General features: G+C 46.3%; 1 protein-coding gene and 1 long non-coding RNA gene across 2 annotated transcripts in view; one reads left to right on the forward strand and one right to left on the reverse strand.

Annotated features, from left to right (window-relative positions):
• The window catches only part of LOC139051379 (nose resistant to fluoxetine protein 6-like), a 116,889-nt gene extending 94,938 nt beyond the window's left edge, over positions 1-21,951 (forward strand). The window contains exons 9-14 of the mRNA XM_070528397.1: positions 8,818-8,897; positions 9,699-9,821; positions 14,870-14,990; positions 15,958-16,144; positions 19,110-19,252; positions 20,659-21,951. Coding sequence (XP_070384498.1) covers positions 8,818-8,897; positions 9,699-9,821; positions 14,870-14,990; positions 15,958-16,144; positions 19,110-19,252; positions 20,659-21,039 — 1,035 coding nt within the window. The 3' untranslated portion in view covers positions 21,040-21,951. The remainder of the gene's footprint in view (positions 1-8,817; positions 8,898-9,698; positions 9,822-14,869; positions 14,991-15,957; positions 16,145-19,109; positions 19,253-20,658) is intronic.
• LOC139051380 (uncharacterized) lies at positions 1,759-21,102 on the reverse strand. The gene is made up of 3 exons (XR_011509348.1): positions 20,986-21,102; positions 20,643-20,909; positions 1,759-2,408 (listed from the first exon to the last, which is right to left on the reverse strand). It is a non-coding gene; the product is annotated as an uncharacterized lncRNA (long non-coding RNA).
• Positions 21,952-23,912: the final 1,961 nt, after the last annotated feature.

The raw sequence follows: 23,912 nt of genomic DNA on the forward strand, positions 1-23,912 counted from the left end.
CTAAAAACAGACAGACTATCGTTTAGCCCAATAAGGCGGTTCACATCCGGCGAGCATACCGGACGCGTTCATCGACATCGACAGTTACCCGCGTGCTACGAACAAGGCATGATGCATTGAGTAAAGCGTAGAATCGTACCGACCTTCCTTTGATTTTTGCAATTTTCGCTGAACGCCCATTCAGCAGAGCCTCTGTCCCGAGGGAGTCCGCGCGCACCGTGAGTGGGCGGGGTGTTTCCCGTTCACACAAAGGCTCGAACTAAAACGCCCCAGTTTTATTTCCCACTTAAAACACCTCAGATTTGGTTCGAACTAGAACACATCAGCTCGAGTCAATGGGATACGTTATCAGGTCAGTAATGAATCGCCGTTCATTCTAAGAAAAATTTGCTTGCACCGTAGACTAACGCGTCATCACAAAGATCTGCTCTGAAATTCTTGACAGTTTCTTACATGAAAGCAATATTTTGTAATTGTATTAGCGCGTAGTGTGTACTTGTGCTATTCTTTCTCTTAGCTTTCTTTTTAAAATTTTATGACTTTGAAGTTCATTTTTCAGGAATTCCATGTCTAACAGGCGCTTTCCTTTCCTTCTCTTTTTCTTCTTCGTTTTTTGATTTGCCTTAACTTTTTTTGGCCGCGCTTTTGGTGATCTGTGTGAATGGCCGAGACTGCGGAACATACTGCTCTTGCTCCTTCTTCTTTCTGGAATTGACTGCCCGTGGGAAGAACTGATTTATTGCTCACGTGCGTTTCTTTCACCTCAGAAGCCGGTGACGCAGTATTTTCCAACGTTTCCAATTTCATCCAAATACCTGTCAATCACATTAAAATCCTATCAAATTTATTCAGCACCGCAGGGATGTCGAGAGGTACGGAGAAAGAAGCCTATATACAGGGTGTCCCAACTATCTTGCACCAAGACATAAAAATATGCAAATGCCACGTAGCGGCACAGAACCTAGGTAATCTGGTTTGCCGTCGCTTGGAGACACTCAGAAAAGTTTTTATGGATCTCGCCGAATTGCATAATTAGACTTAATTAATTGGTCAACCTCTCGAATATTATAATTAGACGAAAAGTGTCAATTAGAAAATTGTAAAGCAACATGAAAAACTCCCGATACTGCTTTCTGTTGCTGAATACGTGCTACATGTGTTTTTCCGGGCGTGAAAGGAGTAATAAACGACAATAGTCACGAAAGAGCACCGTCTGGCGACTATTTCAAAAAATATTCGCAGTAACAGGTCAAAGCAATAACTTTGTAGAAATTTTTCTACCTGGCACAGTTTCACTTGTGTGCGCAATCTTCAAAGCGTCCTCAGGGCATTAGAAATTTTTTTTCAAGAAAAATTGCTTGAATAATTACTTCGCACTTTGAGGTAATACAGTATGATTTTTTTCAGCAGAATCGCAGATGGTCGATAAAACACCGAGTACACTTGAGATGGAATGACCCATATATATATATATATATATATATATATATATATATATATATATATATATATATATATATATATATGATAATTTTTTTAATTATATCGTATTTGTGAAAATTACCTTTTGCAGTTAAGAAAATTCTACTTCTTGAGCTAGGTTATTCAGAGAGGCGGACAGTGCTTACACGAGAAATCGAAACACATATTTAACTAATAATAAAATTCCACTAATCATCTTTTGAATGAATTACTTCATGGCACATATTGCAATTTTGGAATTGTAGACGATGGGTTAGCAAGGTGTACCCACTTGGAATGAATTTCCATGATGACGTCCGTTTGGAGATATACGCCATCAAACTTACAATAAAAATGCACTGTTGTTCCACTTACCTTTATAACAAAATGCTTTTTATTCATTGAACCACGAAAGCAACTGGAACGCCCATGTATTCTGTTCCACACTTCGGGAAATATGTCGATACTGGTGTCATCTTGGAAAGTCAAGTGGATATGTTTGGCAAGCTCACCGGCTACAATTCGTAAATTGCACTATAGGCTGTAAAGTAATTAAGAAGTTAATTAGTGATCATGTGTTAATTAGTTGAATATGTGTTTCGATTTATCGCGCTAGTAATGTCCACCTCTTTGAATAATACAGCTCACGGACAACAATTATGCTATCTGGCACAGGTGATTTTTAAAATTAAGATACAACTTGAAAATTATCCCCCTGTGTAGTACTACAACCGCGCATGCCTTATGGGTTCGAACGCTGCCGGTCATCGGTTATCAAGTTGAAGTAAATAATGAACACGCGTCTTTTGCTGTTCAGGATGTCGTCTCATTTCTGTCGTAATCCAATCTGTACAAAATGGCTCTCGTCACCAGCACTTGTAGGAAGCTGAAACAGCCGCACCGCCATCTCTCCAGTGCGTGGTGCCTACAGAAGCAGCACTCCGGAACTGTGAATATGAAAATAAAGAAAAAAAACATTCACCGACGATTACGATACTCCCTAATGCGACATTTGAGTGCAGCTCTATACGTGTTCACATTTCGCGATATAGTGAGGCAAAGAATTTGAGAGGCATGTGGAAAGTCGGCAATCACCGAAAATCTGATCTGTAGGTCGAGCGCGTCGGTTTTTATACATGACTCGTTGAACGTTCCAGTGTAGTCGTTGGTGCCGTGTGGCTTCCAGAAAGTACTATACAATTCGCGTCGCGCATACAATCGGATTACAAAACAATCAGAAACCATGACAGTCGAAACAAGAGCGAACTCGACCAAACCAAACAAGCGCGAGCTGAGGCGAGCAGACGATAGTACGAAACGAGCGCTCCGGCTGAGACCAGATACGAGTACGCATCGAGCGGTCGGGCGGGTCCGCATGACACCAGTTTCCCGCGCGCGCGTTACTGATGGGGCCGCTCTGATTGGTCTCCGCTGTTCGCGGCTTGTGTCTTTCATCTCCTGCTCCACGTTCGCTCTTTCATCTTTCGCTGTGCTCGTCCGCTCGATTACGCCGCCGACGCAAACGCTCGCCGCTGGAACGGGTGCCTAAGAGCTGCGCTCTAAAAACAAACAGGTGTTGCAGCGTTATTCCTTGTACTGCCTATCACAAAAATGTAAAGGCCGTTGTCGGTAATGGCTGTATCGTCTATACTGCTTTGTTTTATTGCGATAGGGGTACATTCGCTGGCACTTTTGGCAGTGAGATAGAACAGCTAAAAACGTTTAGCCAAACAATTTCTGCGCAGATCAAGGTAGAGGGAAATTCAAAAAAGGGAAACTTGGCATGGCAGCTGTAATTAACGCACAGCTACAAGAGACACTCATACGGATTCTTGAGTCAAGCTTCGAAAGTTGAAGATAAATTCGTCCTGCTCCGATGATCGAACACGGAATCACTTTCCCTGACCTAATGAGTTAAGCAAAATCCGCAAGATGCAGCTATATTCTGAAGGCTCATATTCTACTTGTAGTATGGTTGAACACTACTCCCTGTCTCCTCGCGGTTCAACCTGCTATATTACTGCGAAAGCATTATGTACCACATGAAACGGAAAATCCGGCGTCGATCTGGCGTTAACATCCGATGGTACCAAAACCAACGTGACGAAGTGATGACGTCAAGTTCGCGGCTCTGGACCTGCTGCGGCTCGCACCGAAAAATCCCATGTTGAACAGGACGGACGCCGTGAACCACACCCAATAGATTGAGTTGACCCACGTGCACAACCGACCTGGCCCACTCCCAAAATTCACTTGACCTACCCCCAAAATTTGGGTGGCCCACATCTAAACTTGAATTTGCCCAGTTCGAAAATTCAATTGACCCACATTCAAAACCGACCTGGCCCGCTTGGCCAGGTCGGTTTGACTTGGCCCAACCACCAAATTGGTGCTGGTTGCCCACTCTCAATGTCTGCGCAATTCGAGTACATGAACAAGTGAAAAGCATTGCGCGGAGAGTCAGAATGCTTTCGCATTCGATGCATGTAAGGTGACACAAGTGCCTCAAACGTTTTTTAAAAGCGTGGCTGTTAGGGCAACGCCGCAAGCATTGGCTGCAATATTCATGCCCCCCACGATTAGTTTATCTTCTTTCTTTTAGAGCGCAGCTCTTAGTTGTCCGTTCCTTCGTCGATCATCTGCGTGCTTCGTCCTCCCTCGGCGTAAGCACGCGAACGAACACAGCGAACGATGAAAAAGCGAAGGCGGAGCGCAGCGGTGGATGAAAGACGGCAAGAGCAAAGAGAGCGCGAGGAGGAAAGCGAAGGAGGAGGGCGCAGTGGAAGCATGAGCATGAAAGCGCAGCAAGCCACCTTGAAGCACCACCAGATGGCGCTCAAGTCCGCTCATCTGCCACAACGGCGCCACCGGCCGTGCGGGCGAAAGAGAAAAATAACCAGAAAGCTCGCCTTCCCGCATAGCTTGTAAAAGGGGAGTACTGCGCTATAAACACACGGACAGAAGTAGAAGTGGACAGGATGCGCGCAGACTCCCAACAGAATTTTATTAGGTAGTACCGCCCTTTTACAAGGTGAACTTCCACCAACAAGCCCAACTTGCCGCTCTACTCATTGCTCTGCTAAACGCTTGCCGTTCGCAAGCGTTTCCCGGTAAAGATTACGGTTCCAGAAGCTGCAGTTGCCGGGACGCGGCAACTGTGAGACCGGTCTAAATAGTATAGCACCGCGCATCCCGTCCCTGCCAGTCGGTGCGGTGATCGGTGCGATGCCTCAATAATATCGCGGAATGAAAACACGTATAGAGCTGCGCTCAAATTTCACATTAGGGAGTATTGTCATTGACGGTGATTTTTTTTTAATTCTAGGGTTTTACGTGCCAAAACTACGATCTGATTATGCGGCACACCGTGATGGGGGACTCCAGATTAATTTCGACCACCTGGGGTTCTTTCAAGTGCACCCAATGCAGAGAACGCGGACGTCTTTAGACTGACAGCCATGCTTTGAAAAAAAGATTGTCGCGCTAAGACTAGCGCGTCCTGCCTTGAAATGAATCGTTCTTGTAGTTTTATTTACCTCAGGACCTTGATTAAAGTTTCGCATCCATCCATCCAATGTAGTTTTATTTTTTTAATTACGCGGTTTTACGTGCCAAAACAGCTGCCTGATCATGACGCACGCCGTAGCGGAGGACTCCGGAAATACCGACCACCTGGAGTTCTTTAACGTGCACCCAAATTGCGCGTTAAATACACGGGTGTTTTCGCATTTAGCCCCCATCTAGATGCGGCCGCCGTGGCCGGGATTCGATCCCGCGACCTCGTGCTCAGCAGCACAACACCATAACCACTGAGCAACCACGGCGGCTGTTCTTGTAGTTAGATAATGTTTAATATCAGAGTCGCTAGGCGGTTACATGCAGAATGTCTTCAAAGCAACTTTGTCTCCGAGGCACAAAACACTCATGGTGCGGCCATAGAGAAAGAAATTTCAACAAGAGCGGACACTCCCATAGAGCCCAGCGGCCGAATTGACTGTAGCACACCAAGCGGATGTTGTTGACTCCTTCCGGTTTCGGTTTTGGGCGCGCGCGTTTTGAAAACCAGTTGGTACACGCCGCGCCGGCTCCGCTGCTCGGCGCGGCATTCATTTTTTTTTTTTTCGCTTCTGCTGAACCTCGCGTGGCCTTCGCGTGGAATCGTTTCAAGTAGAAATGATTGCGATTGACCTTTACAAGACTGCGCCGAATCTGTCAGGTGCAATTTCATAAAGAAAACGAAAGACGTCTTCTGAAATGATGGAATGTTTATTTTGCTCTATATAAATGCTCGTTCCGGGCTGCTTCTGCATTCATCCAAAGTTGTGGCACCAGGTAAGCAGCAGTCATTGCCGTACGATGCTCCACCGGATGCCATCAGCTGAAAGAAAGTAAATTACAAGCATGTATAATTTCCGTATATTGACCTAACAGGAGTATTGCGCGTAGAGGCGAAACGTGCGTAAGTGGTGAATGAGCGGCATTACAGATAAATTCACTTTTACGTACATTTCGCAGCAAAGACTCCTCCGAAACAATGCCATAAAATCTGAACATCCGATTTTCAAGCACCCCTCCTTTCCAGGGCATTATTTCCGGCACTTTAAGTGCACAAATACACGGGTGACTGCGCGTTTCCAAAACAACTTGGCCTCGGCCGACACGATGGTATGCCAAGTACACAAAGGTAGCTACAACACAGGCTAGGCCAGACCATGTTACACGCTCTCAGAATGCCTTCTAATCGCACTCAAGTCAGACTCGTGGGTGCAAAGCCTGTTTTCAGTCGCTCAGAATACGTAAATGTCATGTTCTTGATCTCCTCCGTGTTATCTTTTACGCGTCCTGCCGGCGCATGCAACACTCCCGTGTTATCACTCTCGGCAATCGCTCGTCGCGTTTTCGAGAAGCGTGAGTACCGCAATAATGTATATGTTGTTGCAGGGCTATGAAATGCGTTACAAACTTGTCCCACTAAAATTCAGTACACGCAAAACTAACTCACTGTGGCCGCGGCTTGCTTTTTTCGCTAACAGCTTCACAACCCCAGGCGCGGCGAGCAAGCCTCAAGGTATTCCAAAAAGTTACCAAATAATTTACAATACTTTTTTCGGGTCAGAGAATGCGTCACGAACTTCTACCAGTAAGATTCAGTACACGCGAAACTGCGGCACACAGCCGAGCTGCTTTTCGCTAACTGCGTCAATAAGCCGGGCGCGGCAACCGTGCTTCTAAACTACCCCAAATATAACGACGTTATTACAATAATGTTGGGGGCCACAGAATGCGCGAAAACTTGTCTGTCTGAGGCAGCTACGACGTAGTGCACGCATGCACACGCGCAAATGCCTCACACGGCCGAGCCGGTTTTCGCTTACTGCGTCAATAAGCCGGGCGCGGCAAGCGTACCCAAATACTACCGAAATAAGTTACAGTAATGTTGCGGCTCATAGAAAGCGTCGCAAACATCTCCCAGGACGAGGCATTAACTCAAATTAACTGCGCTAGGACGGCGGTGCTGTTTTTCGCTAACTGCGCCACTCGAACTAAGCCTAAATGTGATTAAAATGCGCCGCACACTGTCAAACACAATTTCTCACCTTGCCGTAGTCCAGTAGTGCAGTGGTGCCGTGTGGAAATGCAGACGACACGCAAGAGAAGCATAGAGAAGGCCGGGAGCCCCCCAAAAATGGGCTATATCCAAAACAGACGGGTCGCCGAGCACGCGAGCTTCGCACGTACGACCGCCCTCGCTCACTCCTGCGGCTTGTCTGGCGCATGACGTATGCACGCGCGTCTGGCGTGCCGCTAGCTTGTTGCTAGGCAACACAACCAAAAGTTGCAAAGTATAAGTTCATTTACACGCAAAACTTTTTCACTTTTAGTAGGAAGGAATAAAAAAAAAATAAAACGTTGTCTGGAAGTTTATTTCACATTCTTTTTTTCTGATGCTCGCGTCAACTAACGGACGTTGTTGAAACTAGGCGTGACGTGTTTTCTGTTGCCAGTTTTTAAAGAGTGACCCCTCTTGTTGAATTTCTTTCTCTATGGTGCGGCTGTAAGCTGAATGCCGACAGCGTGTGCGCAATTTCATCCGCGTTTCTGACGCTTAACGGTTGTAAGTGCTCGTATCTTTCATGTATATACATGCTGAAGTCGCCCTAGCATCTTGCATTCTTTGTACCTTGCTGCTGTGTTTGTACCCACTCCTGTGTAAATGCATGGGAACCGCCAAATCGTTTCCCCGGCAACCGCTGCATCTATTCTGATTAGGCTTGTCGCATTCAAAAGAAATTAAACTCTAGTAACTGTAGGCAGCAGGCTTCTTACATAGGCCGCTGTTTTTTTTTAATGTTGAAAATTGCAATATTTTAAAAATACTTAAATATCAAGTTGATAACTCTGTAACTCCAAACACTGTAAACAGATTTGCACCTTTAAGCACCCTCGAGGACCCCCTTGAGGGGCCTTAAAGGTGCAAATATGTCTACCAATCGTACCCTTACACCCGCAGAGAGTGTAAGGGTGAGGGTTATAGACAGAAAGCACCCTTTACGGTGCAAATTGGTTTACAGTCAAATTAAAAAAAGCTATATCACAATTTTGTAAACTCCGTCTAATAACACATTGGAAGGACTTGATGTATTACACAGTGCTCTGTAATATACCATTAATTTCTGAATAGGACTCGTGCAAGACTTTCGTAACCTTTGTAACAATTTCACGTAAGCTGTAAATTCGCATATCACATTTGTTCGCTTGAGATGCTCAGACAGATGTAACATACAGAACTGTAAGGTTTGTTTTTGGTGCATAGTTGCGGGATTTGTACACTTGGTGCTTCTATATCTTTTTTTTTTAACTCACTGACTTTCGGCAATCTTCGTTAAAAAAATTCGATGTCCTTAATCAATATTCTGCTTCCTAGAGTTTCTAGAATTTAACTTGCTCTCTCAACAAGCTTGATTCAAAGTGGTACAATGCCTGTCTTGTAAAAGCATTTCTGCGTTTTAGATGTATTTTTAAGGGAAGCCGCAGTTGGCCCCGAGCAAAAGCTTAATTCTTCAGAAGACTACAAGAAAAGTGCATATCATTAGAAAGTACATTCATGCATGTCAGTAACGCATGTGCATTATAACTGGAACCGTTTTTGCGCGAGCTCATCATTAAGGCCAGAATAATTTTTTTATCAATGAACCTTGAAATTAAACTGCGATTGAATCCAAGGTGAAACCGCAGGAACATCGTTGGCCTTCTATAACTGCGGACTCGCGTCTCAGCTCGACGTGTAGTAAGAAGTGTAGCTCAACATTGTCGCTACCCTGAAGTCACTCATTCCTTCACCGGCTTTGTTTTCAGTGCCTTCCAAGTTTGTGGTACGTCAGTGCAGACTGGCAACTCCACTGTGCTCTCTTCTTGATCGTCTTTCTTTTGATGAGGTAAGCCGTAAACACTGTTTGATAAAGCTTCATGAACCTAAGCGTTCATTGTTTATCATTTTCGAAGATCGTGGTTTTCGTTTCAATAGTTGATTTTACCGATTTATTTCCCCTCTGCTTGTTGTTCTCACTTAGATCTGCAGTGCGCGGAAGGAACTTCAGGCGTTTAGGCGGCACAATCGTGGTGAAGCCTCCGGCATTTCTTATTCGCTCAGCAGGATATCGTCAAGTTTACGTTATCCCATTCAGTTTTCTGATTATAACTTACTCTTACTGATTAAGTAACTACCTGACTGAGCAACTACCTCCTGATTAGCGAGAGTTTCGACTCGGGCAGCTTCAATGACTTACGGTAGCGTACGAGGGTTGAGTGGCCAGTCGCGTATACTCGCAACTCCACGCACTGCGTGAACCCCGAGATTGGAATGGTGTCCTAATTCCACGGCCATGGCCGTCAGTGATGGCGCTCGCGAACCTTACCAGGGCAGTCTAGCAGACGTAACAAATTCCCAAGATAGCAGACTGGAAAATGGGGCCGCGGTAGCATAATTGGTAAGAGCATGATACGCGTAATAAAAAGTTATGTGGGTATGGCTCCCACCTGCGGCAAGTTGTTTCTTCGTCATCTTTTATTGCCTTTTACGTTTTAACATTTCTATACGTTTCGGTTCAAAAAAAAAAGAAACAACTAATTTCCCCAATGCTTTCCTCGGCTTCATTGCCTGCTAGCTTCAAATGATTGTGGCTAACAAAACTCGGGACTCCTCGGTTCATTTCCATCTCGTTCATTGTTCCTAACAGGAGACCAGCCTTTGGGGGCATGGCTGCGTTTGCAGCTGTGATCATATTCGGCGTCGTCATAGGAGTGCAAACGACCTTGTCGGGCTACCCACCGACGATGCTGCCCCTGTATGCTGAGCGAAGGTGAGATTTCGCTTTTGTCCTTTTTATTGACGACTGCAGGCCTTAGTAGCTAAGAAATTGGTTTAAGCCGCCAAGTGTGTACGTTCGCCCCAAATAAGCTTCCTCGCTGGAGCCCCTTCGTGACTGAAGCACGGCAACCGAACCTATGGTTGTCTTAAGGGCAAATATGTAGGCTTAAAGGCATCACCGGAAATAACCTTGGTTACAGTTTGGCTCAAGCTATTTGTGGTCCCAAATTTTTGCAGAAAGAGGTGGGAAAAAAGCCACACAGACGGTCCAATCGCCGCCGTAAGTCCTGTAAACAAGACAGCGGGAAGTAAAAAAAAAATACAGCGAGGGTGGGAGGGGGGGGGGGTGATTAAAGGGCTTTCGCTTAACACTGACTGAAATAACTTGCGCTAACAAGCTAATTAATTTAATTCTGGTGTGTTACGGCCCAAATGCACTATGTGATTATGATGCACGCCGTAGTGGGCGACTGCGGATTAATTTTTCACCACCTGGGGTTCTTTAAGGTGCAACCAATGCACGGGCGTTTTGGAATTTCGCCCCCACCGCAACGCGGTCGCCGCGGCGTAGATTCGATTCCGCGCCCTCGGGCTTAGCAGCTCGGCACCAAAGCCACCACACCACCACGACGGCTGCGACAACAGGTTAAGGTCTCCTTAGCACACGGTGCTGCTGGCTCTTGCTCGAGCAATTTCCGCTTGAGGTGCGCGTTGACCAACTACCGCCAGCGATTAGGGCGCACGTACTACGCGTCTTACGAAGCGCCTCCGTCTGTGCGACGTGTTTGCAGCGGCGCGGTACATTGCCGCAACTTCTTGCATGCACTCCTCTGTCTGTGACCGCTATTACATACTAGATTGCGGTGCATATCTTAGCGCACTTTTCGCATTTCTCGCACGTTTCTTTTTTTATTAATATTTTTGTGCTTTCGTTGATTAGACAAATGTGTGACACCTAAGATGTTTCGGACAAACACGGTACGAGCCAGTACAAACCCTAAGTAAAATTTACTATCGGAAGTAAGAGCCGCTGGACAGACGATATAGATTGAACGCGGTTAGCAAACGTTTAGACAAAAGTACACAGAGTTTTCGGCATTGGAATAAAATGCATCATATTGGAGCGTTTGCAGTGTACAATGTTTTGCAAACCATTGCATCATTGCATCGAGGTGACTATTTCTATCTGCTATAGTATATGCATTGAAGCGCATCATTCACGCACGGTTGCTTTAAATTATATATTATATATATATATATAATGTGTGTGTGTGTGTGTGTGTGTGTGTGTGTGTGTGCGCGCGTGCGTGCGTGCGTGCGTGCGTGCGTGTGTGTGTGTGTGTGTGTGTGTGTGTGTGTGTGTGTGTGTGTGTGTGTGTGTGTGTGTGTGTGTGTGTGTGTGTGTGTGTGTGTGTGTGTGTGTGTGTGTGTGTGTGTGTGTTGAGAGAGAGAGCAGAGAACTAAAGGTCCTATCTGGATCAAACTCGCAAGGATCTGAAGGTGTTGTCCATTATATTTTGGCGGAGCTAGAGATATCTAGGTTTATTCTGGAAGTCACAGTAAGGTATCAGAAATCAAATAACACCCACGCTTAAGAAAATCTCTAAGAAAACTAAAACTCAAGATCGGAGTCAGACCTTGTAGGAAGAGAGTGGCTACTTTTCAGAACATACGAGTAGTACAGTACGAGAAGTTACAGGAACGTGCGACAATCGAGGGAGTCAGACGACATTATCACAATCGCAAATTGCTTTGAGACACTAAAACAGTGGCCGTACCAAAATAAATGTCGAATCAAAACTCTACTTTGCAAGGACGAGGGGAGCATGTCACGCCATCTATACGCTGAAAATTTACATCCATTGTGTGGTTTAACGGTCCCGCATTTGAAATTTGGGCTATGAGTGACACCGTCTCTACTGAAACGTTCCGTATGCGACTCCAACAATTCCATGCATTTTTTCGTGTGCTTTCCCTATCAGTCTTAAATAATCTATTATAGATTGCATATATACTTGGTGTAATTTCCATCAGAATCGTATGGAAAACATGGAATAATTGGTGTACGTACGGAACGGTTCAATAGGGGCTTAATGGACTCTGGAATAATTTTAACCGTCCAGAAGACCATAGGATGTGCACCTAGAGCACGACCAGTACACGAGGGTTTTTTATTTGTATTTTTATTATTCTGCCCCATGGGAATGTGGCTGTCGCTGTCTGTAATCGCTCCCTCTACGTCGCGTTCAACAGAAGGTAATTCCAAGCGCGCGGAGCAGTTGGGGGAGACACAAGAAATTAACAGCGCTGCAAGTGCCGGTAAAATGGCTCATAAAAGAATAAGAGTATTGCCAGAGTCCTTCAATAATTTTTTTCATGATCTGGTATCGCCATGAATAAAATAAGGCCAACAAGCAATACACTGAAGCAGAGAAGTAGACGGAACACCGAGCGCTAACTAGGAACTAAAGATCCGCTGCGGGCGACTCTCGCTTTGACAAACAGTCACGAATGATTTCATGAAGCCTAACATTAACGGAACATTCTTTAGAGGTGCCCTCGGCACCCCGATGACAGCAGCAGCGAGTCACGCATTACAGAAACAAATATTACAAAATAACAAAACACTCTCGCAAACAACAAAATATTGATGGTAACAGATAGTACGAATAGCAAAACATGACTTAGAGCGACAGGATACTGTTTATTGAAAGATATGAGTAGCCGCATAGTATATAGCTAGACATCGAATTAAAAATCGTAGAAGAACTGCGAGCTGAGATTTTGTGAAGTGTTCAGTGTTCACGCTGGATGCATCGTAAAAGTTGAGAAGCCGGGGTAAAGCATTTCCAATCATTTGTTCACCATAATTTATCCTTGAACAAGGAATGTTGCATAACTCCGGAATTAGGGCACTGTATAATGACGTGTTCAACGTTAACCTGGCAGTATTTCTAAATGTAATTTGTTGGTATTTTATGCTAGAGTACCATATTCGTAGAATTATTTGGCTGTACAGACCTTGTATTGTCGGCACACTATAACGCAAAAAAAAAAGAATTCTCAGTGTGCTAGACGTTTGCTATTATGCGCAGTATTCTTTTTTGTTGTTGGTTCATTACACTGCGCTGAAGAAAGACCGAAATAAAAGAAATATTGAAAGAAACCTAAAGACTAAAATTAGGTTGTTAGAGGCGTGTCAGTAATATTAACTGAAAAAGAAGCAGCCGTTTTTTGGGAGGACTTTTGAAGTTATTCCATAGTGTAACTGGTGCTGTGCAATCAAATGTCTGCCAGATCTTATTGTGTACTGTTTTTTCTTCTCTCTCTTCTTAAATTTTTTTTTTACTTTTGCTCTTGACTAATTTGCAGCTTGTATGTCTTTGCTATCGTTCCCCCATCGTTATAAACCTGTTGCTAAAGGTAAGCATTGGATGTTTCTGCGATAATAGTTTTCATTGATGATAGAGAAAAGAAGAGGCGGGAGGGGGGGGGGGGGGGGATACTTGATGTACGCATGCAAGACTGTTTGTCAAAACGAGGGTTTCCCCTCTGTATCTTTAGTTGCTGGTTTGGGCTCTCCGTGTTCTTCCGTTTATTTCTACGTCCTGTTTGTTGGCGCTACTTTAACCTTGACAATGCCACACCTAATGGTCTTTCACTTCGGGAACGAAAGCAACTTTTAAGTTGCCACTGGAAGCAGGCGAACGAAGATTTAGAGTTGAAACGCCCTTGCACAGGTGCAATATAAACTCCACCTATACAAGCCGATGTAGGCCTTGACATTTGTTTTACGCAATCGAAAATATTTAGGCGCGTTAGTCAGAACGGGCTCGCTGGGCAGTGACCCCGGAGGAGGACGAAATGAGCAGCACACGTGGATGTCAAAGGGCGCGATGCGTCACGGTCGTGACGTCATCGCTTTCACGTGAGTGTGGCACAGCTTCGCTCGCGTTTAGCCAAGAATTCTGCATGCGCGTAATGTCGCATAGATCTGCCAAGGAGGCTTGGTGACTGCTGAGGGACTAATTTTTCGAGCTAGTCGGTCTATCATGTGGACTGGAAAAGTATAAGCAAGAATAACTTAGACATAGGACCCATGGAAGAGACTAAGACAAGCGCTATTACCAACTCCTTTCCCGTCAACACAGTGCCGATTTAAAGGCTCTTTCGGGCGCATCCGTCACGCCGCTTCTTGAAACGACAGTTCGAAGGCATATCAGCAAGAACTGTATCGCACAACCCTTCAAAAAATCAAGCTCGGCCTTGTGCAACGCGCTAGGCGCCTCGCTTGTGCAGGCAGATGTGCAAGTAACACGGCTCGGTCGGCTTTGGAAGCTTTCTTTGTTGAGAAGTATTCCGCTGTCTGCCTAAGCAATGCGCCTACCGTGTTTCACAAGGCCGAGATTGATCTTCTGAAGAGCTGTGCGGTATAATTCTTGCTGATATGCCTTCGAACTATGGTTTGAAGAAGTGGCGTGACGCACGCGCTGGGCTAGTGCGTTGGGGGGAGCTGATGTGGCAACTTCAAGCCCATCTTGTGTTTTTACCCTTTTTTTCTGACCTACCAAGGCTCCGCTTCATGTTAAAACACTGACGTTACTAGTATTCAGGAGTGGTCACGGATGCCGCCGAATCGGTGTAAGATTCCTCTTTGGAAAGTCTGTGATCCGCGTCAACCTCAAGTAGCTTCGTTCCCTTGTCTCTCATACTCTGCCTCAGAATAAAGTGGTATATACTGGAGTGGACTCTACTGTTGGAGGCGGACCACGATCACGCGAGTGATTCAGCGTGTTCTTGTACCGCGTGTCCCGCCGCGTCAAAGTGCCGATCGTCTGATCAGTCTGGTGCACCAACCCAGTGTCACGCTATTTGCCTCTATAGTGTTTTGTGTGACAGCAGTGCAAACAGCCGATCGGGGGGCAGCGTGAAGGTGCGCTTCAAAGGCAACGCCCGATGGCCGGCTCCCACGAGTTCCATTGCGACGCGTATACGTGTACAGCCTTCGCCACGATGGGTTTTGTCTCCGTTCTTCTCCAGCCGAGTGATGGCGATGGTCCAGGACGTGGTGATGCGACCCTACACTCACGCGGGACCCTTCACGGTCGGGTTGTGCACGGCCTTCCTGATCTTCAAGTACCCGACGACGCGCATCACCAAGGTCAGCCCTAATTGTCTCCTGCAGCGCTTGCCGGCTCACTCGCCCGCACTTTACGTGCAAGTCACCAGTACGGTGACTTTGACGTTAACTGTGACATTGCGCGAACAGGGTGCTGATTGCATAACAAGCAACCGGACTTCAATTCTGTGGCGGCAGATGAAATGCGAACAGCAACTTTTTGAGCTCAAGTAGAAAAATGAGACTGCTGCTGATAAGAGGTTAAATAGTGTTGCATATGGTCATACAAAGAACCTATATAGTAGCGGATGAGAGTGCCCATCTCCGTCGCAGGTTAACACAAGTTGCTCTATTGCTATTGCTGGCAGTGTCGCCGTACCTGGTAATGATCATCGCCGTGACATTATGACAGCTATAAATAAACAAAGCATAGTTAAAAGAACGAAGAAAGGTACCACGATATACTTACTTTTCTGTACATGCTCAAACTGCACCGCCGATGTTTCATTTGACCATCCACGTATTGACGTCACAGTGAGCTGTCGGGCTAGTCAATGCAGAGCTCATGCTCGCGCGCGCGCACGCTCATAGCCAGCACGATGGGATTTGACTATTTTGTACGCAGTATGGTAATTTCCTGAAGACAATATGACGTCTTTTCTGCACTAACGTGGCATCAAAGAGCCTATATTAGGGCATTTGAAGCGGCTTGTTGAGGCTAAAATAACTGACAACAAAAACTGTTGCTTTGGCGGCAATTGTCTCTAAAGGTTAAAATAGAGGATTCTATGGACATTTTTTTTTTCATTTCGTGCTGGACATGATTCATTCATTCAGTGGCAGGCATCAGAAACAGTGCGATAACCGTCAAGCTATCTGAATTACTAAATTTCTCGAATTGTTTGCTTTATTAGCTGTTTACGACAATTCAACTTCACGCTGGCGGAAACCGTTCAGCGGTGCAAAGCTGAGCTTCCTCGTTCTTTGCACGCGTGGCTGGCGCGCGCAGGTGGTGCAAGCGACGCTGTGGCTCTCGTCGTCACTGTGCATGGCGCTGTCACTGTTCGCAACGTGGAAGTGGAACCGCAACGTGGAGGCCTCCGACCTGGAGACCCTGCTCTACTCGTCTTTGCACCGCACCGGCTGGGCACTGGGCCTAGGCTGGACCGTGTACGCCTGCCTCACCGACCGATGCGGTGAGCACCGCGCAGCTCTGGTAGGCTCGCGCATCGACCAACGTTCGCGCGGGGTTACCGGAGACACGACTGCTGCTCAAGAGTATACCATTGTGAAGGAACATTTCGGGCGACGTGGGATCATCATCATCATCATCATCATCATCATCATCATCATCATCATCATCATCAGCCTGGTTACGCCCACTGCAGGGCAAAGGCCTCTCCCATACTTCTCCAACGACCCCGGTCATGTACTAATTGTGGCCATGCCGTCCCTGCAAACTTCTTAATCTCATCCGCCCGCCTAACTTTCTGCCGCCCTCTGCTACGCCTCCCTTCCCTTGGAATCCAGTCCGTAACCCTTAATGACCATCGGTTATCTTCCCTCCTCATTACATGTCCTGCCCATGCCCATTTCTTTTTCTTGATTTCAACTAAGATGTCATTAACTCGCGTTTGTTCCCTCACCCAATCTGCTCTTTTCTTATCCCTTAACGTTACACCTATCATTCTTCTTTCCATAGCTCGTTGCGTCGTCCTCAATTTGAGTAGAACCCTTTTCGTAAGCCTACAGGTTTCTGCCCCGTAGGTGAGCACTGGTAAGACACAGCTATTATACACTTTTCTCTAGAGGGATAATGGCAACCTGCTGTTCATGATCTGAGAATTCCTGCCAAACGCACCCCAGCCCATTCTTATTCTTCTGATTATTTCCGTCTCATGATCCGGATCCGCAGTCACTACCTGCCCTAAGTAGATGTATTCCCTTACGACTTCCAGTGCCTCGCTGCCTATTGTAAATTGCTGTTGTTTTCCGAGACTGTTAAGCATTACTTTAGTTTTCTGCAGATTAATTTTTAGACCCACTCTTCTGCTTTGCCTTTCCAGGCACTACGAAGCGCTACTGACTGACGGCTAATGTGAGAACAAAGAATAAGTGCGGCAAACTTCTGAGTTATTCGGTTTTATTTCCCATTCTCGTTTCGGTGTGGTTGAAGAAATATTCAGGTGAAATTGTGGGATTTAGCGTCCCAAGGAAACACACGGGCATCCGGATTAGTCTCGGCCAACTGTGGCTATTTATCGTTCGCTTAAGTTTATGTACACGAGCGTTTATTTGCATTGAGCCCCCATCGAACTGCGGCTGCGGTGGTAGGGAATCGAACCAGTGACCTTCTGCGCAGCAGCAGAACGCCATGTAGCCACTGAGCCACCACTGCGCGGTATGGAGGAAGAAAGCTGCATGAGGACGAGCCCGTCAGCCGCAGTGTGGCACGTTATGAAAATGAACAGAAATCATCTGGATATTCACCAACAAATTTTAACATAATTATCATCACTAAAGAAAAAACATTACGCGTCATTCCACTGCTGTGAAGGTGGATTACCAGCGAAGCTGTTTAGCACAGAACATAGAGGTGACACAGAATTTAGATCAAAGGTATGGGCAAATTTTATTTCTCTTGAGCGGTGAGGCCGTTCGCCTGAAGAAAGGCACATGCGCACACACTTACTTTGATCGGCGGCACACGAACGAGCACACATTTTCTTGATTGCTGTGCTTTAGTCGATGGTGATAAAAGGATCATGTCCGTATCATTCGCCTCATTTTATGCAAAAGTTAGTAAGTCTCATCACTTGGACATGCATTCATTGTCCTGATCGGTGGCCATCGTGACGAAATGTACGCACACACACTCTCGTATCATCTCTATGATTAAATGCGTAAGCATTTCTATGCCTACCCAACGAGAAATTTGTCCGCCACGTAAATTTATCGGCCACAATGAATAGCTCATACCCCCGTAAGCAAGTAAGCAAATAAAATTATCTACTTGAAAGTCTACTGATCTTCAAAACGGTGCCTATTGATAACTAACCTAGAAAAAATTCATATCCAAGTGATAAGATGTATAAACTTTTACATCGAATGAATCGATGTTGCGTCAAATTCGGGAGCTGAGTGTTTGCACACGCAGATTTGTTGACGAACAAGAAAAAATCCACGGAATCCTAGCAATGAACAGCTTCGCCGTAAAATGTATTTCACAAATAAAGCGAAACGTATGCAGTGAAACGGAAAGCGCACCCACCGCATTATCACGATTGACCGGCAAAGGACGCATATGTATGTATGTATGTATGTATGTATGTATGTATGTATGTATGTATGTATGTATGTATGTATGTATGTATGTATGTATGTATGTATGTATGTATGTATGTATGTATGTATGTATGTATGTATGTATGTATGTATGTATGTATGTGTGTATGTATGTATGTATGTATGTATGTATGTATGTATGTATGTATGTATGTATGTATGTATGCATGCATGCATGTATGTATGTACGTACGTACGTATGTATTTATGTGTGCATGTATGTACGTGCGTGCGTACGTACGTACGTACGTATCGCACATTATGATTCAAACACACCAAAATTATGTGTTTATGCAACAAACCTTGCACAAGATATAGCGAGTATGGTAAACCAGTTCTGCGGAAATCTTCAAGGTGGAGGAAAGTTCATGAAAGGAAAAAAATTGTCACTACCCGCCTGTAGCAAAAATCTACAAAGGAAATGCATACGGGTGTCTCGGAACGACAGCTTCGCAGTTGAAAAGAAACCCCGGACAAGGGCGAATTCAACAGCAAAGCTTTCTTCCTGAGAAACCTGTATAGGTTTCCCTTGGTAGCTTCGTGCTGCAGAGGGGCGTATTGCAATTTTTTTTCCCCTTTCTAGAGATAGTTACATAGGGGCGCATGAATCCGGCTAAACTGTCTGCTGGATTATTGCCTCAGTTCATTGCTCCGTATTTTCATTGTTTCCGCGAAGTCATGCAACTATGGTGTTTTTGCTGATTAGGAGTATCTCAAGAGGTGATGGTAGGAATGATTATTTTTTTCCTTTCGTTATTATTTTTTCCTGTGTTGGGCCTCGACCACTTAGTGAGAAATCATGCAAACGCTACGCAGCGCTGGTGAACAAGGTGCTCTCGTGGAAGGCGTGGCTTCCGCTCAGCCGGCTGACGTACGGCGTGTACCTGGCGCATCCGGTGGTGCTCGACTTCCAGATGTGGACTATCCGCGAGAGGATATTCGGAAGCCACATGTCTATGGTGAGAGACTCGGCAATAGTGGAGTCGAAATGCGAACGCCGAGTGGGTGGTGGAGTCGATGACTGGGACGAACAGCCTCCTTTGCATAGCCTGCTCGTTAATTCGGCATTGCTATCGACACTAATGTGGTGCCTTGTAGACCACTGCGGCGAGACATTTACTTCACTTGTTCAGTGATGGCGTATACAAAAGAACTTGCGTTCAACCGTTTTTTTTTCTTCTTCCCATTGAGACCTGGTGTCTTTTTGGTCCACTGCGATATTCAGGTGATGGGAAAGTACACAGGAGACTTTATATTGAAGTTTCAACCCAGAGATTATATATGACTGACATGAAAGCACACGCACAACCGTGAGCACAAGTGTACGGAAACCGAAAAAAAACTGCATTTATTCGTAATTCAGCCGCACAGGCTGAAATTGACGGATGCACGAAAAAGGTCGCAATGCCAAGTTGGCAGTGGAGTTCTCAATTTCGGGTTACATTCTTAGGCGGAATAGCAAATTGACTTTATCGTGGAATCCCTGCTCCTTATACTATTGCTCACAGGAGTACGTATTATGATGAAGTATTGGAGAGATCAATGGAAAATGAAAGTTTGTACAGCATACGTAAATTGCAAGTGCGAAAACACGCACTGTGGAGAAGCGTTCGTGAAAAGAAAAAAATTTATCCAAGCAAAAATAGCACACATCTACAAAAGCAACCCCTACAGGTTTTTCAGATTGTCTCTGTGGCTTCGTGCTCTTTTCTGCGGACGAAAATTTTTCTTCCTTTTTTCTAGCGCATAAAATAAACATTACTGCGCAGGTGCATACGTATAGCTTTGGCTGACTCTGTGTACGCGTTGTTAGCGTTAACGAGCATCGGGAAAAAGAAGCTTCTGCCATTGGCTTTCGTCGCAGTCGATGGCAATTCCAGGAAACAAATTTACACGCCCTGTCCTATGACGGCGAATAAAGACCAGTCGATCTAGTTTATTATCACGGCCGCTAATCTTCCTGCGAATGGCAACGGCCTTCGAGCGGGAAGCTTACAAATGTACTTGATCGCATCGGTCGTGTTCTAACGTGTGGACACATTTCCTACTCTCGACCTAGCAAACTACGGACGAATCAGTAAGCACCCGCCCTAGAGAAGCACCGGAGAGGCGGTGGTGAGGGCTGGGACAAAAGAATTTCGGAGCATGTTCTCGCCCACAAATACCGCTCTTTTCCCGTCTGCCTTTGTGCCTACAGCACACTTTGAGGAAAATAGCGGAGCACCACTTGGTATTTTCGTGATTATTGACGTACACTGCTCCAATTGAAATACCGCTTTTTGTATGCGCAATTGGCGCTGTATTAGGACATACTTAGGAGCCACGAGTTTGCGAAAGCACCGCACCTACCTGTCCTCCTTTGCAGCTCTACCTGTTCTCGGGCAACCTGGCCGTCAGCATGGGAGTGGCCGTGATATTCTACCTTGCCTTCGAGGCACCCTTCCGGAAACTGTGCAAGGACTTCATCGAGAAGCTGCTCGGGTCACGTGGCTCGGGTGCAGCCTCAGAGCGGCGCCGCCTGCTAGCACGGTGTCGCGTGCGAACAGCACCCGCGGCGGCAGCAGCATCAGGAAGCAGCAGCAGCGGCGCCGAAACACGGCGATGGCGAACAGCGCCCTGGACATGCCCGTCAGTAATGGCGACGTGCCCCAGGAAAAAATCGGAGTCGCGTCGGTGCACCTTTGAGCTTTACCTGCTGTCCTGCCGCGGTATGAAACTCGGCCTGCGCGTCGTGATCTCCAAGTGAACTGAAGGCGCAGCGCGTGTGTCAGAGACGCACGCGCCGTGTCTACCACTTCCCGACGGCGGCGAGACATCTTTGCGCCGTCTACTGCAGCCGCCCTCCGCGCACGCGCTCATTTTTATCCTTTTAAGAAATGCGACGTTGCTTCAAGTGGCCAAACAGTCATCCCGGAATCGTGGAGCGGAAGGACGACACTGAGACCTGCGCTGTAACCAAGAGAACGGCAAGCATCTGTGACCGGAACGAACTGTCTGCATCCTTACGCACAGCTTCCGCCCAAATACGTGCTTACGAAGTCGAGCAGACTGATAAGGTACATCGCCTTCCACAAGCCTGTACATCTGGTGACTGCTATAGAAACAATTGAACCCGCATGAGCTGGCTCGCTTTGGAGACGCTCTTCGGCTTCATGTTGGAAACATGAAGCCCTTTTGCAGCCCAATACCCCAGCTGTTTCAGAGCGATGCATTTGTGCTATCAGTGACGACAGGATTAGTCGTCGTTAGCGGCATCACTGCTACATGGCTAGCAGTGTTTGCGATGCATTTCCCGCGGTTTGCAGTCCGTCAGGTACGCTTAATAGCATATGCCGCCGCAAAATGGTGTGTCCGCATGCGCAGTAGTGATGTCCACACAACGAAAATTGCATCTGCCCTTGAGGCAAGAGAGAACCTCATGCAAGCTTGGGTGCACAAAGTCGTCGGTGCCGGGTGTTTGGTTGATAGGCATCGTGCTCCGGAAACAGGATCTCAGCAGCACGATTGCGCGAGCTTCGTTTCGAGTATAGCACCAGACGGACTTCTTCATGTGCCGTGCGCGTAAGCTGCGGACACATATTCTTGCCCACTCTAGCTGTGCGTACAGCACATAGCGTGTTACAGTGTGTGTGCTTTAATATATGTGCCATGGACTGGTGTCGGTGTGTGAATACTTGCAGCCGCCACGGTAAACACGGTTACACAACTCGCTGAGTCGTCGTTCTTTTTTTTCCCCTTTCTTTTCCGATTACAAGAATGTCAGGTACTGAGTATATGTAGAGCGCTTAAGCCCTGAAATTCCTGCGGTCTATGCGTTGTGATGGGGAACGTGTACGCATATACACATCTAGATGACAAACATAGAAAATGTACGATACTTTCTCTGTCACTTCTGTCGTCTTCGCTGTGGCGTCTAGCCGCTGCAAGCTGGAACACCGCCTATTCATATCCTTTTCCTGCTTGGTGGTGTCTTCTGTCTGCCAATTTCCATATCTTCTGTCAACGGCCTATGGAACAACTAGGGGTCAAACAACAAAATCTTCCTTGCGTCAGTAAGGAAGCCTTTATTGCGGTGAGGCCACCTTATGTCACTCTGAAAGCTTCCTTACTGAGGGGCCCTCGATGAAGGCTTCCTTGGTGCTTCCTCAGCGTAAGGTAGCTCCGAAGCTACCTTCATGCGTCCTCACGCCGCTCCTGGCCCTGAACGAGCGCTTCACCTCGACACATAGCCACGTGACGTTTCCTTGCGCATGCGCGCTGTCATCCACTTGCGGAGAAGCGCGAACACGGTACGTCTAAAACCCCTCCATACACGTTTCCGCCGACCAGGCGCGTAGATGCAGGGGCTTTAGGTACGTCTTGCCAGGCATGTTCGTTTCAGTCACGCGTGCGGCATGAAAGCGTTGCTAGGCGTTGCTAAGCGTTGCACGACGCCGGCGTGCCAGCGTTGCTGGAGCACATCAAGTTTTGCATCGAAATATGGTACTTTTTTACGTTTAGTGAACAAAACTAGAAAAAAAACACCCACGCATTTCTATATTAGCTCTTCAACTTAAGAATGGTGTGACGATACATTTTTTTTTATTGAATAATGGTGTTCGCGTAAAGCTTTGAAGAGATCATCTCGAACCCAGGCATGCGACAACCGCTCCTCACGTGAGGACGGGCGAAGGGAGCTTTAAGAGTACGCTTGCTTCCGCCATCGGTCCTTCGCTATAAGGAGGCCTCACGTAAGGTTAGGAAGCGCTTGAAGGAAAGGAACGTTTCATTGCTGGGGCTAGGTTTCGGAGCATGAGCGCTAACGTCTATACGAGATATGTTTGGCTGCCAACGTTTACTGAGCCGGTGTCAAGTGCAAACCCATGTGAACTGCTCAAACGTGTCTGTTCCGGTAAAACGTGATAACCCAATTTAAACAGAATGCTCAAGAATCTCGCATGTCAAAGTAAGCAGAATTCCAACATTTTTTCTAAACAACTGTTTGTAAATGGCTTTCTATCATCTAAATATTCAAAGGTCTAAGCATATGCTGCTAATGAACCTCAATGTGTAACATACCTATCTTTCGTGTACTGTCGTCCTGCCATTTTCAAAGCAGTTTAGTGCATCTCAGTGCGATCGTGGCAAGGCCGGGTATGAGTGCTTGTAGCCGTATACTGCGGTCGCCGGGGCTGAAGGGAGCTGACATGCAACTCAGCATAAAGGCTTCCTTCGGTGCTGGCATGTTTCAGATGGTACGAACGCCTCCACAACCACAGAAAGCACTCACATCAAATCATAACTGACAAAACCTGTCTAAAGCCCCAGTTTACACACTGTCAAAGCAGACAAGCACTGGTGACCGTACCCTGCCAAATACGCTGTATGGTACACTTTCCTTCTTTTTTTTTCCTTTTCTTCTGTTTCCTTTTTTTTTCTGACAGACGGCGCATAGTGGTCTGCAGCAAGCGACAGTCTATGGCGTACGTAGGCGCTAAGGATAGTCGACGACAGTTTCACGCATGTCGCGTAGTTTGGCTGCTTCCGAGGCACACAGATTTTAAAGATTAGAGGGTTTTACGTGCCGAAACCACTTTCTGATTATGAGGCATGCCGTAGTGGAGGACTCCGGAAATTTCG

This window comes from Dermacentor albipictus, unplaced genomic scaffold (assembly GCF_038994185.2).
Source record: "Dermacentor albipictus isolate Rhodes 1998 colony unplaced genomic scaffold, USDA_Dalb.pri_finalv2 scaffold_11, whole genome shotgun sequence".
In the NCBI taxonomy this organism is placed as follows: Eukaryota; Metazoa; Arthropoda; class Arachnida; order Ixodida; family Ixodidae; genus Dermacentor; species Dermacentor albipictus.